At 46.0% G+C, this 19307-nt stretch overlaps 1 protein-coding gene across 1 annotated transcript in view; it reads right to left on the bottom strand.

The window, feature by feature from the left end:
- The window catches only part of LOC111238733 (ras-associated and pleckstrin homology domains-containing protein 1-like), a 37344-nt gene that overhangs the window by 8052 nt on the left and 9985 nt on the right, over positions 1–19307 (bottom strand). The window contains exons 2-7 of the mRNA XM_022768396.1: positions 17231–17314; positions 6436–6555; positions 5826–5931; positions 5494–5688; positions 4740–5167; positions 3210–3284 (exon numbers count right to left, since the gene is read on the bottom strand). Coding sequence (XP_022624117.1) covers positions 3210–3284; positions 4740–5167; positions 5494–5688; positions 5826–5931; positions 6436–6555 — 924 coding nt within the window. The 5' untranslated portion in view covers positions 17231–17314. The remainder of the gene's footprint in view (positions 1–3209; positions 3285–4739; positions 5168–5493; positions 5689–5825; positions 5932–6435; positions 6556–17230; positions 17315–19307) is intronic.

Genomic DNA, 19307 nt, shown 5'->3' with positions numbered 1-19307 from the left:
ATAGATACCACGATATCCTACAAAGATCATTTTAAAAAGGGGGGAAAATATTCAGAAAATATCCAAACGCGTCCATGATTGATGCAGGAGGACGAAAACAGGTTCTCAGCTGTTTTTACATTGCAAGACTGAAGCGAAAAACAGAAAAAGAAATTCCATTTTTTTACCCCCCCTCCCATTCGCCACCTAAAGCTACTGCTGTATGAAAAGTTATTCCAACGTGATCCTCAGAGGAAGAAGAAATTCAGCGTCGCATCCGCATCTCCCATCACTCAGAGGCGACAGTGGTCAAGCTAGCCGAGGCTGTGCCGAGCAGAGGCTCTGTGACAGCGCAGGTTCACTGACGCTCACAGACATGTGCACATGAGAGGAGCACAACTTGACTAAAGCCCAAAGTGAGACAGTAGGGAGGACGATGCCCCTCCCCCTTCTATTCTCCCACCCTTGCTTCCTGCTTCCTCCTCTCTCTCTCTCCCCCCCCCCCCCCCCCCCTTCTCCATCATTCTCTTCCTTCTCTCTCAAACAGATGCCGAGGTTTGGGAGCGTGCCCAATCGATAGAGCATAATCCCCACGAAAATAGTAGAATGACGGGGTCAGCCAATCAGTGAGCCCCATTTGCAAGACCCTCTACCCTTTAGCCAGTCAGGACAAGGGCGGGAGCAGGGGGGGGGGGCAATGACGACCGTAACTGACACCGGGCCCGGAGCTAAACTACAGCGACAAGGACAGAGAGTGGATTTTGTGTGAATGAGAAGCTGAGATGCTGAATATTTGAAGTTGTGTGTGTGTGTGTATACAGAGGCATGTGTGTTAAAAGAGAGCAAGTGAGGAGGGGGGGCTAACAACCGTTCCCCCAAGCCTCTTATCTCAAGAACCCCCCCACACCCACACCCCCAACCCCCCACCCCACCCCTCCTCCTTGACCCAGACTACCTTTTCCACATGACCGGCTCCAGAGCACAAACACATTAATGTAATAAAAAGCCAACACTGTGTTTGGCCAACACACAGTGATGGGCTTTTAGCCAGCCAAGTGCGAAGCTGTGTGTGTGAGGAGCAGAGGTCATGGGGGTCGTGCAGATTACAGTCCAGAGTCAATCTGAGTCACACTGTAGGATTAGGCCCAGAAATGTCAGCGCAGCCCCTCCACACCTCCCTCTCCCCTCCATTATTCCTTCTCCACACGACACCTACACCCTATTTTTCTATTAGACATTAGTCTGATTCCCATTCCACAGCCGTTTTCCCTTCCACTTTCACACTCAGCCACACCAGAGCCAGTTTTAAAAAAGGCTTTTCTGCCTAGCCCGGAAAAAAAAAAAAATCTTGGCTCCGTCTCCCTTTGATGTCTTCCCACTCTCTCTCTCCTCGCTTGTTCCCAAACATCCCGCGCTCATTCAGTATTCTGATTTGCAAGCGAGGAGAGAGAGAGAGATTTTGTGAGTGGAGGCGATCGCGGCTCGCCCCTCTCCCATTCTCTGATGAAGAAGTGTAACACTAACACATAAACTCCCGCACAGCCTGTACGCCGCAGGCCGTCCATCCTCTACCCCCCCCCTTTAAAACCACTCAAATGCTTTCTCCATACACGGTCAGCCTGAGAGCTTGGATGCCAGAAACCAATAGCCTTGAAACATTGAATTAATTCCATTGTTTTGTAATACAAAGAGAAACTGCCACGGCAAGATTCTGGCTGAAGATTTTGGGAGCAGATGAATTGTTTGGATATTGCTGCAAGAGTCAGCTTCACATCTATTATATATTCAAATAACTGAAAGTGTTTTAGAAAGAAATCTGAATTCAAGGCTAATGAGTACTAATGGAGATCTTTCAGTCTTCTCCTACATGAAGGCTTTTGTTGTGAAGTCTTTCCCTAGAGTTTTCCCGACCCTGAGACTATCTAGGATTAGAATAATTCGTAGTTTGTGTCGTACTCTTGCAAAAATCCCTTGGATTATTAAATCTCTGTAGGATTCAGGGAGCTCTGGACTTCGGCGCCTGCCTCTCTCGGAATCCCTCGCCGTGCGCTTGGCTACGTGTCGTCTGGCAGCGGTGGGATAAATCACAATCAGCAGCGGCCAACTTTGAACCACAAATCTGCACACATCTGATCGGCATAAGCTTTGCATCGGAGCCAAAGGCTGCAACTAATACACTTGCTGGGAAACCTGACAGCTGCCAAGAGGTTTATAGTAAAATAGTGTGTGTACACCACTAAGATCTTCGTGCAGTTCATTGTCTTGTGTTTGTATGAGCATTGTTAAGTTAACGCGTATAGTTTCAACGTATGGAACAGCAAGAACCTGCAGAACCATTTCCCAATTCAATACAAATTCAAGCATGTCACACATAAACACACAACTTCCAGAAAACACACAGGGCTGCAACTGACTATTATTTAATGATCAATTAATTGATTAATCATTTAGTCTATATAATGTCAGAAAAGGGTGGAGGAAAACTACTACTGTTTGAAACTGTTGTAAAGTAAAAGAGCTTTCCTGCTCATATTGAAGACAGATATTAAAGACATTTCATTTCTGACATTAAACAGACAAAGGCAGCAAATCCTCATAGTGGAGGAAGCTGGGGTGCTTTAAATGATTCATTTATTATCAAAATTGTGCTGCCAATTAATTTATTAGCAAACGACTCATCGATTAATTGACTCATCATTGCAGCTCTAATGACATTAAGTCACATTCCCTTTCTTAATGAAGACGGAGTGCAACTCAAAAGCTTCACAGAGAAAGAGACGGAAAAATGAAAGAATATAGGGACCAATGGTCAGAAGGCCTCATGCCAGTGAAAATAAATGTGGAAGCATGTAGGAAGAAACAATCAAGTGTATTCAGTCTATAAGCATGGTAAATGATGAGGAGGAAAAATCCATTCTGATACTCTAACGCTGTTACATATATGAATTTTCATTAACTTGTTTTACGTGTTCCCAAATTAAATCCAAAGAATACTGTTTAAAGGCCTCTGACAAAAGGCCTGATCCTGTTGGAGACAGCTGACATCCCCTTCTTCTTTAAACAAATAAATGGATAAATAAACGAGTCCGATATCAAGCAGCTGTTTTTTCAGCAATTGTCATGGAGATGGATTTTTCCACCGAGAGACATGCAAAGCAGAAGAGAGGAGCAGTGAACACACACACGGGCAAAAAAAAAAAAAAAAAGAAGCGAGTGTATGAGGAGGTCACCTTGGTCAGGAGGTGAGAAGGCTTTCCAGCTATGCTTTTCAGAATGAGTGAGGTTTCTCGGTCCAGATAGGAGTGCTTGGGTGAAGAGAGGAGGGGAGATAAAAAAAAAAAAAAAGAGAGAGAGAGAGAGAGAGCAGAGGAACAGACAAAATATAGAGAAGTCAGTGCCAGATGATTCTTGGAGGCTTATTAATCGCAGGTGTTTTGATCTTTTTTTTTTTGGTATAAAGAAGCGTGGAAGCGAGAGAAGGCTCCATACATGGAGCGCTCAGCAGCTGTGGTTGTCATTAGCTGCAGCTGTGGGTAAAGAAGCAATGATTGTGACAAGTACTGCAGATATGCACATGGCTGCATCAGACTGGAGTGTGTGATACATAGTGCACTCTGTATACTGCAAAAAACCTAAGGTCTACAACTACTTTCACACACACACACACACATACACACAATCCATACACACTTTTATGCTTACAGTTACATGTGCATGCATAACACATAAACCAAAGGCTGCACACTAGCCAACCAATTCTGTTGCAATTATTATCGGTCTCTTGCATCATCATTAATATAAATTTCAACATATGATCGCACTCTAAATGATCAACTGTGCAGCCTTAAACGGGGAATACGCCTATGCACACATGCAAGCTTCGCACACATGCACTTACAGTGGCCCGATCCACTTCACCCACGTGTGCGGTGAAGTCAAGCTGCCGCCTGGCCGGCTTACCGTTGGCCCGTCGCAGCGTGACATGCTGGGAAAATCAGGAGGTGCAGGCGAGGTGTGTGTGGGTAAAAAAAGCACAGATATAGGAAAGGATGCAAACACAGATAATATAAAACACATGCAGAGGGGACAGGGGACATGCTGTAGATATTGTGTTAACATGTAATACAGTCCTCTCCATAAAGTCACATAAACATACAGATCTGTTTATGTGTATATATGCTCAAGTGAAACAAGTTCAACAAACGTACTTTAGGAGATATTTTTGCTTTTTGTTAGAGAGCCGAGGCGCTTGGTGAGGGAACAAAGAAATTCAGAAATGGTAGATGTTAACATTGTAATCCAAGTCACACTTAGGAGACTAATAGGCGATTACAATGCATTCATTAAAACACCCATCCAATGCACAATACACGGGCCCGTATTGTGGATTGACTCTCACTACGCTTCAGGCATGCAGTTTCTTCCAAACGTCATGCTGCGTGGTTAAACATGCAGGATCAGAGCTGGATTGAGGTCAATTCAGCAAATTCAGGATTTGGATTTTCTTAGAAATCCGAATGACTGCTTTGCTATTAATCAGTTGTACGATAACAAGAGTGTATTTCCTTTGTGTCTTCAGAGACTGAACGGAAAACTGAACTGACCCCAAATCTTATTAACACAGATTTCACTTACCAGTACACATGGAAACATACACGTCTTCCACACTGTGGCGCGCCCACACACACACACTTTCTCATTAGCTGAATCACTATTGGTGTGTGTTTTTCAGTGTTTGTGTGCTTCAGCGTAGGTCATACCTCAGTGCTGGTCTGGTTTTGTCCTTGTGTGCTCGGGCTGCTCCGGCCCTCCCCCTCTCCTCCCGTCATCACTTTATCAATGTCCAGGGAGTCCATGCTGGACGCTGAGGCACATGCTGAGTTTACACTGGACCGCTGGGACGGAGCTTCCTGCTCGCTGACCGTGCCCACTGAGCCCGTCCTGCGGTGCAGCCCGCCGCCGGACGACCCCGACGAGGGCCGCCGGAGCGTGGTGGAGGAGAAGGAGGAGGAGGATGAGGAGGAAGAGGAGGACGTCTGACGAGCCGCTTCGTCCATGCTGAGGGAGGCCTTCTCCAGCTGAGAGGTGATGTCATCCAGGGAGATGTTGGAGGCAGTGGGGCGGGCGTTGACGCTGCCGCCTCGTACCGTGTTGGCCGGCGACGCCCGGGTACTGCTACTGGTGCTTCCTGTTGGAGAGTTCAAAGTTTCAACACAGCTCAGATGGAGGAGGAAATCATCTCTGCATGCACTGACTCCAGTTTAAATAATATATAATCCATATATAATGCTTTTTCATAAGGAGATCGTTCCATTAATGAGGTGAGGTTATTAGGAAATAAAGCATTCCTCCTTTGTGTGACACGGCAAGTCAAAGCCCAACAATGTGGGATTCTACGTAAAATTAAAGCAAAGTATGGCTGACAGCCTTATAGACAATGATTATATATTTTTGTTTAGGGATTGTTGACTCCATGAAGCACCATTGTAAATACACATTATTCAGTGAGACTACCTCCACTGCTCCCCCCCCCACTGGTGCCTGTGTGCTTGGTACTGGCACTACGCCCTCCAGGGGCCCTCTGCTGGCCTTTGCTCTGGCCACGAGCCGTGGAGTTAGGTCTGGAAATGGTATTGAGCTCCTGTTCGATTGAACACAGGTCGGCCATCAGGGCGTCCAGGTCCACTGTGTCGCCCTGGTTCAGCGCCTCTGCAGTGAGCAAAGATAAAGGATACAGAGGGATCAAAGAGCAGAGTAGGGTAGAGGGGGGAGGGGTGTGATTAATCCATTCTTCTGACCTTTTTCTGATCGGTGCCATTAGATTCATACTGTGAATGAGGTCTCACCGTTTATGTTGTACATTGAGAAGCGGTAGGAGAAGTTGGCCATGTTTGTCTCCTGTCTGAGAGGAGGCTTCTGCAGTGCTTTCTGTGGCCTGCCATCATCCAGACTCTGCAGAGCACACACACACACACACACACACACACACACACACACACACACATACACACACACACACACACACACAGAGAAGAAATACTTGAGTTGCAGATATGCAAAAAACTACACACATGACATTACAGTCAAACCACAGGATCTAAGCAACCATGTCTGCCTGCTAGACTCCTTAGTCACATACCCCCACACACACACACACACACACACACATACACACACACACACAGACCTGCACAAATACACAGTACAAAGTGGTGGTGGGAGGGGAGTTGCTAGGATACAGTATAGGGAGACAGGATTAGCAGTGTTAAGGTTGCTATGGATACAGCCTCTTCCTTTCTCTGTGCTTTTCTACCTGTGTGAGTCTGTATCTGTGAAACCAACCTCCATTACTTGTATATATATATATAATATAATATATACTATAATATATGTGTGTGTGTGTGTTGTGTGTCTGTGTGTGTATGTGTAAAGTATATTGTGTATATGTATGTTAACCTGTGTGAGTTTGTCCAGCTCTCCCAGCCAGGCTCCAAACATCTTGTCCAGGTCCTGGTCCTCCTTATCGCTGTCCTCCTCTGCTCCATGGTCCAACTCATCATCTGACACCTGCTCCATCTATACACACATATACACACATATACACACATATACACACATATACACACATATACACACACACACACACACACACACACACACACACACACACACACACACACACACAAATGCAGACGCAGAGAAACAGAGGAAAGCAAATGAGACATTGTCAGATGATTCCACACATGTACATAAATTCACACACTATCAGATCACACCCACACAGCAGGAGTGATCTAACGGAGAAAAAAAAAAAAAAAAAAAACCCTCAGCTCATGCCAACCTCACTGCCTGTTACCATGACAACCGCTCATGGACCCCTAGCGGGCACCCTGTGCAGTCTGATCGGTGGAATGCCCTGTAGTGTGTAGTGTGCTGTTCACCGCTGACACACCCAACATCTCTGCCTCCAGCTAACGATCCAAAAGAAAAAGGGAGGATGGAGGACGGCGCCGAAAAACCAACCACTACCACCTAAATTGATGTGGTGAGTGCAGTGAATCACTGCAGCATGGAGGTCACATCAATCCGCCCGCTCTGAACAACACTAGCAGGTTGTATTAGTTGGCTAATATGAGCCAGTGTGATGGGGAAGGAGGGCATAGCAAGCTGGTTGTTGGGAGCTCAGCTGTGCAGTCAAAGGTGAATGCGGAGCTCCCTCTGCTGGACTTAAAAAGGAAAGTGGTGTGACTGCAACATGCAGCAGTGTGGCCTGGTTGTCTCAGTTCCAGCAGCTCATATCTCGTAATGCAACAGAAGAGGTGACAGGCTCCGAAAAAGCTTCTTATTGTTGACATGTTACACAGGTAGACGTATTTCATCCTTGTGGATATATTTCATATTTATTAGAAATTGCTAAATATTGGACATTTGCTCGCTTTCATTTTTAAAAAACCTCACCTTATAACTAACCTGTAACACACTCACATACTGCAGATTCTGTGGTTAGCCTTCCAGTACTCAGTCAAAATGAAGTGGCTTGAACACATCAACAAGGACACTTCACATGAGACAAAACATTGAATGAAAAACATGAAACTCAAGGATAACCCTCACAGAGCGAAAATGAAAATGTAACAGCATGTGACGACGTCCTTCTCTCCCCCGTTTCCTTCATATCATTTCTAGGTCAGCTGGGCAGTCACACTGTTTAGACAATCTGATATTGCCCAACCTGGGAGGATGAATAAACACCCACGCATGCCAGTGTGCTCGGAGGAAGAATGCCGTCTAATCTGGAGCTGTGTGCGTCAAACAGAAGGAGAGTGTTGGTTAAGCACAAGGAGGAGTCACACCTATAGTGCAGGCGCAGAGTGCACACACTTCCTTGTGGCACAGCTTCCAGCTGAACACGCATTGAGCAAAAAAAAACCATTACAGTTTAACAATAAATAAATGAGACAGTCCAATTTGACAATTTAAGAGAGCCCCTCTCTTGGTACAGTCCAGAGCCTCCCAATACACTCCAGTCAGATGGAATATTCTCGGGTAATCCCACTGATGTTTACAGGGGGTGTCATTCCCTCCTGTTATTCACACTGTGTGGTGTCAGTCACTACCGGGGACTGTACCAAACCAGGATTAACCCCTCTGATGACCCCTGTTCGTTTGATCTAGCAAAATGTGCCCATGTGGCTCAATGTGTATGTGTGTGTGTGTGTGTGTGTGTGTGTGTGTGTGTGTGTGTGTGTGTGTGTGTGTGTGTGTGTGTGTTTTTCTGCGTCTAAGCCTTTATGGATATACTGAATACTTGAGAAGCAATCTGAAAGTCATGCTTTGTTGTTAAAGGGTGATAAAAGCGGGTAATAAAACAGGCAGTAGGTAGAAGGCAATAAAACAGGGCAGGTGTTCAGCAAAGCAAACAGGAATATGATAGCGACACCGCCAATAATCGGTCAGCTGAAAACACACATACACACATACACACAGGGCAGTTGAGGGGCGCTTGTTACAGATCAGAGGCGGTCACATTCCAGACAGCACACGTGCTCCTTAAAGTCACTGTATGTGCTGCATGTGCAAATATACTCCCTCAGCCTCCTATCCCAGCCTTTGTGTCTCTACAGATGATATTACAAGCCAAAGCTGCCACTACTGTGTGTGTGCGTGCGTGTGTGTGTGTGTGCATGCATTACAGTGTTGATGATAGATGCCTTCCTGCTTTGGCACACATATGAAACAAATGAGGACTTGTCATCTTGTCGAGAAAGATAGAGTCCAAGTATGTAAACAAAAACTATTTAACCAAGTGTGTGTGTGTGTGTGTGAAATTCTATCGTGCTCGTGAACGCGTGTGGGAGTCGGAACAGGAAATGACCAGGATGTGCAGAATTCCTGATTTCCCTAATGGCCTGGTTCTTGGCAGGAAACACCAGCTGTCCTTCGGTTTGTCCGTGCCACTTATTGGGGACGGGAGGGACGTGTGGGTGGGTGGGAGGAGTTCAGGGCGCTGTGAGCGGGATCCGGGACCCCTCCCACCCGTACACCCACCCGCTGCATCCCTGAGGATGGCCCAGTGGTTTACCATAAAAATGACAAAACGCATACACCAGTTTGCCCTCATTGAAATTACACAGTTCCATACAACCGCGAAAGAACTTAAAACATCCATTTGTCTACTCAGCTGCCTTCAACTGTGGCTCCACATGGGGCCCTTTGGTCTGTATCTATTTGGGGGTTTCCCAGTATGAAAAGGGCTGTGTATCCTTGCTGTAAGGCATGACATCATGCCTGGATGGAGGCAGACGGGAAGAGGAAATGGCCAAAATCAGATGAACTTGCATTGTGTTTGCCAATACTCTTGACGTGGTCCCATCTGTAAATACACAAGCAAGAAATGAGCGGCACTGCAGGAGACCTTTAAACAGCTGTGTTTAAACAGCAACCAGCCTGCGGTGCTTCACAGTAGTTACACACGCACACACACACACACACACACACACATCTGCAGGTAGGTGCACCCACATGTGTGTATACATCTGCTGTAGGTGCATATTCAATTTTAAACAGCCAGAGGAATAAAAATCCAAAGAGAATAAAAACAGAGACAGAAAAAGAATGATGCGTGCACAAAAACAAACAGCGCTTTGAAAATAGCTCTGCTGCTGTCATTTTAATGGAATCGCAGCCTGAGTGGCAGATGCTGCAGGTTTAAGTGAATTACCACCTGAGGCCCTGCTTTTAAGCTTATGGAGCATGACCTGAGAAAGACACAGGGATGGGAGGCAGCTTTCTGCACGCATATGTGTGTGTTTGTGTGTGTGTGTGTGTGTGTGTAGCTTTGGCCTTCTCCCCCTCCTGCACGGTCCCTCTCTCTTGTTTGAGCATGACCAGCACTCATCTGTCTCCTGTGGCTGCTGGGTGGCTCAGCGGTCTACTGGGTGAAAGGTTAGAGGTCAAAGGTCTTCCCAGTGGAGTCTCCCTTCTGCAGACTTTTTTTTTTCTGTTGGTACCATGTAAACACTCGCAGATCCCGCTGATGCTGCAGTGCTGGCGAAGGGAAGATGAGGAGTGTGTTCAGGGAAAACGAATCTCTCTAAATCTTAGAGCAAGCACAGCAAGCATCCGGTGCTGAGGAGGATGAAGATGAAGAGGTGGTGGAGGAGGAGGAGGAGGACATTTCTATCTTTAGACTAAGTCGTTCATATCAGAAAGCGTCAAGAGGATTGGAAAAGGGAGCAGTATGAAGACTAAATGTTAAGCTGCTGAATATCGATAAAAAATTAGGCTATAAGTTTCCAAAAGTGGCCGGTTTCTGTCTGCTACAGATGTGTCAGGCCTAAATCACACAAACTGATTACAGCACACGCTGCTGTTCAGCCACAGGAAGTAGGTTAATAAATAAGAAACTTCATTTGAGGCAAGGAAACACTGCTGTACCGGTTCAAAAGAACTCGCTGACTCGCCTCTTGTCACATTTTAAATCACATGACTAATGCTGCCTGAGGCCTATTTACACACTAAATGTGACAAACAAACTGCAGACTGGCCTCTTGGATTAGTTACAGAGACCTTTCAGGTTCAAGTTACTTAAAGTTTAATCATACAAACTTAATCTCTTTGGGGAAACACGTTCTCTGCAGGTGAGCTCTCCTTAATATATAGGACCAGCTGCAGGTTTGAGGCCAGTTTCTAGAGTGAAGGGTGATGGCCAGCGTGTTCCTGACATGTAAATCTTAAGGGTGGGAGAAAACTGGATCATCCAGAGGAAACACACGAGAACACAAACAGAGAAGCTCCCTTCGTCCTTGAGACGGACATGAGAGAAAAAAAGAAAGAGGGGAAGAGATTAAAAAAAAGCTGCCGGAGAGAAAGAAGGGTGTGACAGAGAGAACGGGAGAGTGCAACATGACATCATAGGTCAGATTAGGTCTCCATGGCTGCCTCCTTCTTAATTCACTTTGCATGATAGTCTTGTTGTTCATTTGGTTCACATTAAACTGCATCTGGCACGGACACGCAACTTTTATGATTCAGCAGAGTAGTTAGAGGAGTACTGTAACTCTCTAGTCAGAGTAACAGTGATGGGAGAGTGGAGCAGCCATGATTTCTGACTGCACCACCTCCATTCAACACATTACCCATCAGCCCACTGCATCACGGTGGCACTTCTCTGGGTTGGTACGTTTCTGTAGATGCTGCTCTTTTCTTTGTGTTCAAACCCTCTTTACTTGCCTGAGTCGAATTACTCTTTATGAGAACAAACAAAACGGCTAATTGAATCCATACAATCTCGAAAAAGAAAACAAGAGAAAAAAGGAAAAACAGCCGCACCACTGACGATGCCCGTCTGTTCCTAGTTGATACTCGAATCCCGACTTCCCCCTAACATTTGAGTTACAAATAAATCCTTTCATTATTTCAATCGCACAGGAAATATAAAGGCTGGGACGTGGAATATGACCTTAGCTGCGTAAACACTATTGTGGCCAGATACTCCTGCTGCTCATGACTGAGTGGATGTTTCCATTAAACACCTCGAAATAGACTACCATATTGAATGTGTGTGTGTTAGTTTTATAATGTTGCAATGAGAACTAATGAAAAGCAGGCACCAGCCCCTTTGACTCTCATCCTTTCCACCTTGGAAAAAAAACACACACACACACACACACACAAACATCTAAAGCCACCCTGTCCTCACAGCTCTTTCTCTCTTCTCTCAAATCATCTTTGTGTAAATTTGACACCTCGCTTCTAAAAATACCCTCAACATCATCGCAAACAAAGTGAGCCGAAATATGGAAGAATGAGACGGGAAATGACTGGGCACGGGGCTAGACAACAACATGGCAATTATAGAAACTCGGTGAACTCTTATGAGGCATGAATGCAGCGCTGTGGCGCTTGGCTGCAAACAGGGAGTGGGGAATTCTTAAGAGTTTGGTGGGACACAAACGCTCACAGTGACAAGGGTCTCCAGGGGGACAGATGCAGACAAGGCTCAAACAGAGGGAACAAGTAAAACATTTAGCACACCCATGGCTAGGAATAGCTCCAAAAACATGCACACACCCCCCCATACTCTAAATACTGCTGACCGACTCTGGGTGTGTGGAGCAGCGAGAGGGAATGGTGCATGGGCCGGAGAAGATGCGAGGTGATTATGCATGTTTGACGGGTCCTTTTCAATTTACGTCACACACGCAGCGGGAAACTACAAGGCACACCCCAGTTATATAATGTCTTTTAATAGCAAAGCCGCTGTATGTCCCTGTACCGTTGTGCTTCAAGATCTTCTCTCTTCCTGACCTCCTTTCCTTTGTCTCTTTCTCATGTCAGCCCCTTATCTGGTGTGAACTGAGCCTTTTTTCCTGAGAGGCCGTGAATCACCTCTTACACATTCACATGTCTGATTGTCATCACAGCCTTGAATACTCATGTTATAAACCACACCGAAATGTACGCGGAAACTGAAGCGCCAAGATATCATAATGACATCCTGAAGCCGTTTAAGGCCAACACACACTTCAGAGTGTGACTTATGATCCCATTTATGCTTAGGCAGTCAAAAGAGAGCAATCTGTCGGGAAGGAACAAACCCTTTATTGCTGGTTTCAGACATAAAACAGATACAATCTCATTGTAAATGTGTGCGCATGTAATAACAGTTATTTCCAGACACATGTTTTCGGCGCAGTCTGTGGCTGTTTGCTCATTTCCGTTCCCATCCCTCCGTTCTTCCTTTGCCTCTCCCTTTTTCTTTTTTTTTCCAGGTCAACTCCCTTCATTTACAAGACGTTACACCAGGAGAAACCGAAGTCACCGTGTCACATGGGCGTACGGCAAGTTAAAAGTGGAAAGAGGAAACCGGCTCTGAGCTGTAGCTAACGGTGCCAGTGAAAGAGCTCTGCGAACGAGGGAGCAGCGGGTCGGCCACCATCCAAAGTCCGGCCGGGCGCGGTCGGCCCGTCAGCCTCAACTGAGCCGTCGCGGACGCCGACATCTGACGCTACAAAATGACATAATTCTCTGTGTGGGTCCTCTGTGAATGGGACGTGTAGGGTGGATGCAGCCTTAAAAGGTTAAAGCAACAAGCTTGTGACAAGATGATCACAGGTTTGAAATTTGGGACAGGAACGCACAACAAGAAAATGCTTCAGTGCTTTTTGTAAATAGATCTACATGCTGACAACTCTCATTATGATGTTGCTGACTGATGCTGATGATGCACTTTTTACATAACGAGCTCTTGCTCTTGTGCCAGTTTTCCCTCAAACCTCAAACTTCTAAAATCAAACACTTGGCCGCTACAAGGTTGAAATATTCTGTATAATTGTTTGAATGTGTGCTTTTGATTTCTATGCGGATAGAAGAGGCGGTGAGTAACCTCTAGTTATGTCATAGATGTGTCAAATATCAGTAGATCAGTCACTGACACTGAAATTCAAATAGACAAAAGGCAGTGCAAAGTTGTTGTCAGCTATGTTGCCTAAGAAGAAGCTGGTCCTCCTTCAAAATAAAAGCCATATATATGTATATATGTATGTATAAATGTAATGTGATAAAAAAAATGTGTTAATATCAAGATATTAACAATCAAATGTGTCTGTAAAGCAGCAGCAAGCAGGGCCTCAAAATGAAAGTAACACCGCCGCGGGCTCCACTGTGTGGGGATTAGTCAGCACTCCAGGATGTGCAGTTACAGCTACACTATCTTCTGCAAACTAACACACCACAAGCGTGGAAATGTGTTTAGGCATCGGAGTATTTTTTCTGTGTTGTGTCGTGTTCTCGCGAATACAGTTGTGGAAAAAAAATATCACTTCGCATAGGAGAGCGGAGAGCATTAAGGGGAAGGAGTGATTGAGGGAAGAGAGATGAGATGGGTAAGAGCGCAGCGAGGGGGCGTGGGGGGAGTGATGGAGGGAATGATGGATAGGTAGAATAATGGAGTGAGGGAGCCGGCCATTAGGTTGTGAATAAAGGGGAGGGCCTGATGGCCAAAACAACAGCTCTAGTGTCATTAGTCAAGCGCGACCAACAGCCTGCGAGCAGAGGAGGAACTCATACCCAAACACACACACACACACACACACACACATATGGATCCACAAACACATGCAAGCTCACTCAAGCACAGTGCGACACCGTGAGCGACTCTGGCTTATATGGCCAATTAGGAAAGGAGGGGCAGAGAAAGAGATGGGGGACAGAGAGGGGAGAAAGATGAGGAGGATGTCAGAGGCGGACAGATGGAGAGGGAGTCGGGGGGGTCGGGGGGGGGGGGGGGGGGGGGGGGGGGGGGGGGTCGGAGAGAAGAGGAGGAGCAGGAGAAACTGAGACGAGAGAAGAGAGGCAGTGTGAAAATGCACGGTCACAGTGGTGGGCGGTAGGTGTGAGGACTCAGCAGCTCATCAATATGAGAGCGAACCAAACTTCAGCTGCCCCTGCATCACTCCTAACGGGCGTTGCCATGGCAACACACATGTACATCTCCACATTGGCGTGCTCCACAGACGGACATGCAGCCATCATAAGGTTCCAATGTGAGCCTGGCCTAGATCCTCAGTAATCACTAACATATTGAAGTGATGTGTCCACATCCTGGCCCACAGGGTGTCCATCTGCCTCCTCATATAAACACAGAGACATTCTGCTGACGTTTGCAGGGATTTACATAATTTACCAATACTTCATGTTACCGTTATAAAAGAGGGGGTCAACATGCTACAAATCAAGCAGCACACGTGCGGGTGAGACTCTTGTCACCCATCATCTCTCAATCATTCTCCCTTGCACACAAACAGACAGAGGATGTGTCAGCTTCCCTGTGGGGCAGCAGTACAAATGTGAAATCAATAGTCTTGTCCCTGCCCTCAGGAGATCAGGTTACATCCACACACAGACGTGTATATATATATATATATACATATATACACACACCCACATAGGGGCTCAGGTGGTATACTGCAGTGGGCTCTCTCTCTTTCACACACACACATACACACACACACACACACACTTTCAAACATGATGCAGCACTGCAGCAGCAGACAACAGAGGCTGACTGTTGAGAAGACCAAGCCAGACATTAAAAACAGGTACTGCTTTAAAAAAAAAAAGAGAGAGAGAGACCTACTGCTGTGCTCTGGAAAAAAACCAAAGGAAAAAGAGCTGAGCTGCTGTGACGTAAAATCTTCAGCTCATGTTTTAGCTCAGCAATGTAGGTCTGTTTGGGTATAAATATGTAGCTTTACAATATTAAGAACCTGCTGTAATTTATTAATGTAAATGGTAGTATACTTCAATATTTATGTCACTAAATAAAATCATTATGGGACCAACAGATAGATTTTTTTTTTATCCGTTCTTTGCTTGGTCTAGCAGAACGGGAGGTTTACATCTGCCACCTGTTAGGCAATACAAAGCACAGTAGGTATAACATACTGCACAAGCAACACATGTCCAAACACACACACATATACATACACACACACGCATGGATACCCCATGCATGAACAATACATTCCTACTGCAGCAAGCCGGCCATGTGCAATGTGTAGTACCTAAAGGCAAAAAGCAGCATACAGCTGTGCGCATGCCACTAGCAGCTGGGCACGTCTTCCTCCGTTAGCTTACTACGTTTCCCATCTTCCCCCTTGCTAAGCCCTTCACCTCATAACCCCTGCAGCTGACCACTGATGAGCTACTGCTGAAAAGCCTCTTGTTATCTGAATGTGATGCAAATGTCCGAGCGTGTGTGTGTGTGTGTGTGTTTGTGGGTCTCATCAGACGGACATGAAAAAATGTGCCAGTCTGTTTCCTGCCACGCCACCTCCAGCATTCCTGCTGTGCCAATGCTGCCATCCTTGAGGAATGCGCGCACACACACACACACACACACGTCTTTGTGGTTGCAATCTGTATTTCTTTAGGAATAGCGGTGGTGGTGGGGGATCATTTCAAGGACAATCTGTTTTAAGACTGCCCGATTCTGAATGAAACAGTTGCCATGACAACCGCATCACAGAACAATGACATGTTAACCGTGGTCTTGCATGCGTGATGTACATGTTGAATAATATTGGCAGCTCAGTGTCGCCGTTAGTGAGCATCTCTGCATGGCAACCTCCCCTTAAAACACATGATGCTGACACTGACACACACACACACACACACACACACACACACACACACACACACACACACACACACAGTCAGTCACCCGCCAGTCACACAGCTATAAACCTTTATAAATATCTCTGACACATGAGCATCCCAACTTCCTGAAACAGTTTAAGTGCAGGGGAGCAGGCTTCCTCCTCTCAGCCTCAGGCTCCATCACTGCTGGGGTCCCAGTTTAAAATTCAGCTTCCTTCCACAGCCTCACTGCCGGGCTTTTTACTCATCACGAGCTTGTTTTCCAAAATTAAAAACAACCCAGTACGAGTCTGGGCCTTCGGAGTCTTGTTTCGCCATGTGTGCATTTCCTATAAAGCGGCATCATTCAGCCGAGCAGCAATCTAAATATAGATTTCCTTGCTGTGTGAGTGATTGATCTGAAAATGAGTACATTATGTAATTACTTCATCTCTGAAAAAAAAAAAAAAAAGAAAGAAAGTCAGCATCTCTTGTACAAATATGAGTGGAAACTTTGAGGCTCTGGGTTTCAAAATCAACGCAGATCTGTGATAGCGAGAGAATACAGACGTACTGAGAGAAGCATCGCTTTGCTACACACCACAGCCATGGTTCGCCCTCACATGGTTCCACTTTAGTCAAGAATTATCTCCTTCGCTGAGGGAGACTCTCCCCTGACGAGATCCTCAGAGGTTTGACTCCTCTTTCATTTGGCTTTAATTTACAAGGCCTTCTGCCTGAGGATTTGGCTAAACAACAAACAACAAACACATGATGGATCTACACCGTCGACTGGGGATTCCACTTGCTGAAAAATTTTAAGCTGCGAGATGACAGATGATAGCTGAACACATGATTCCTCAGACGTGCATGTCAGAGGCACTGCACTAAAACTGGCATTTGAGACCACCTTAAATAACTTCCCTGGCGGCTGCCTACAGCAGCAAATGGTGTCAAAACAATAATCTCTGTGGCATTTGTGCGAGGAAGCCTGAGTTTTTTGCGAAGCTTACGTCAATACCGTCTTTCCTTTTTCCTCTGCTCAGAATTTATTACCCACAGAAAGCAGCAGTGGCACCATTTACTCACTGTGGTTTACAGGAACTCTTACCTCTGAAGTGGCTTTCTCTCCTTCCTATTGAGGTGAAAGGTCAAGCGAAACCACCACTCCTCTCTGCGACTGGGCTTTTATCCCCTGGAAACAAGAAAAGAAAGAAAGAAATAAAGAAAGGAAGAATAAAACCAATCAGATATGATTTGCTTTATTTTTTGTGGCTGTTGTAGAAGAAGCGCACGCCCACTGCTTTGGTCACCTCGACCACGGCCATTAGTCAGTGAAATCCCAAACTTTATGGATCGAGTGTTTGCTCTCACCGCACTGCAGGGGAAATCAAGGGAATTGGCAGCCGGCAGCAGGAGGAGAGCAGACTTGATCTCACTGTCACAAGAATGCAGGGGATTAACTACGGAGGGTGCTTGAGCGAGAGACTTAACTAAGCACAGGCGAAAATGACACACGCGGCCAGAAAGACACTTATCTCACAGCTCGGAAAGCAATCAAGCACAGTTCTCCCTTCATTATAAACTCTCTCTTGTCTCTCTCTCTCTCTCCTATTAGTGCGAGATTAAGAATGTGACATTTGAGCTGCAGAGGCCTTCTCTCGTTTGACTGCAAAGCCTTTCAGGACCCGCACGCATGAACACATACACACACACACACACACACACGCAGCTAACATAATAAGCATTGCAACTACCACAGGCTGATAATTTCACAACATGAGTCAGAGTAGAAACTCAAACTTTGTCAAAACTCTTAGTTGTGTATTAAGTGTGACTCACCAGGTCTCAACAATGCTGACGGACATTTCAGCGAATCATCACCTCAGTTCTGACTCACAGCGGCCTAACCTTATTTTATTTAAAACTATCTGGATGCTGAATCATAAAAAATATAATGTAGGTATGTCAGGTTATAACATGCTGAGCTGGCTGGAAAATATCAGTGCTATGATTTGGTCATGGTGTGTATTTACTTTGAGTGTGTGTGTGTGTGTGTGTGTGTGTATGTCTCTGAGAGAGAGAGGTAGGCAGCTGATGTTATGGCGAACTACGGAGGAAGACATTCCCGCTGGCCTCAGCTGTTCCTTCGTTTTCTACACACCAACTGTTGTTCATCCGCAGCATGTGGCTGGCCCCCAAAAAAAAAAAAAGTGTGTGTGAGCGTGTGTTTTCACAGCAAACACACTTCTTGTAACAGGGCGAGAGTGTCAGAAAGAGCACGGGTTTGTGTGTGCGTTGGTCATGCCGTACGTGTGTGTCGAAAACACAACTGCCTGTTTGAATCGCAAGTTAACGTGTGATATCACTCAGTCAACACAAGGCTATACAACAGGTGTGGCAGTGACACATGGGTCTGTGCAGCTGCAGGGAACAGTTGCTCCAGTCACAACAGCGCACAGGCCGGCAGGCAGCTGCTCCCACGCTGAAAACAGAGGCAGGCCTGCGACACACGCACAGATAAACACAGCCGACTTCTGATCAGTGGTTTTTTTTTACAGTGAGGGAGATGACTCAGATCAAACAATTTCAGACATGACTTCTATTTTCCTTTTCAAATTCTGTAATAAGATGCAAAACTTTGCTTATCTGATTTTTTTTCTTTCTGCAGCATCATTACAGTGCCGGCTCGCAAAGTTGCATGGGTATGAGAACTATGAATTCTCAGGTACATACGCAGCACATGTTGTGTTTATGGAGCCTGTGCAGAGCAACATGCCCTGGGAACAATGTCCTCCCTTGTGACTGAATGCTGAGGCGACTGTGTGGGCACTACAAAAACACACAACTGCCCAAAAAGGTGCCCTGTGTGTCGCTGCCTTTACAACAGTTGGTTTCAACACACTTTTTATGTGGCCTAGATTGGTGCCCCACTTCAACAACACACCAAAGGGGAAACACAGGGACCTATGTAGTGGACACAGGTGTGTCCTTGTCCGCCCCCATTAACTGCAAAACCTTTGGGGTGGCTCATTTCCTGTCGGGGCAGGAAGTGGGAAGGAGGGCAGGGCACTGAGTGAGCAGGGGGTGACGATGATGTCACAGCAGGAAAAGAAAGGCCGGATTGTTGTAGGGGGAAGCCCAGCGAATGAGTGTGCAGGAATCAAGCGGAGCTAAACGCACGATAT

Source organism: Seriola dumerili, unplaced genomic scaffold, assembly GCF_002260705.1.
Source record: "Seriola dumerili isolate Sdu_G_001 unplaced genomic scaffold, Sdu_1.0 BDQW01001556.1, whole genome shotgun sequence".
NCBI classification, from domain to species: domain Eukaryota; kingdom Metazoa; phylum Chordata; class Actinopteri; order Carangiformes; family Carangidae; genus Seriola; species Seriola dumerili.
The sequence above is the reverse complement of the archived record's forward strand: the minus strand, read 5'-3'. Positions and strand labels throughout refer to the sequence as shown.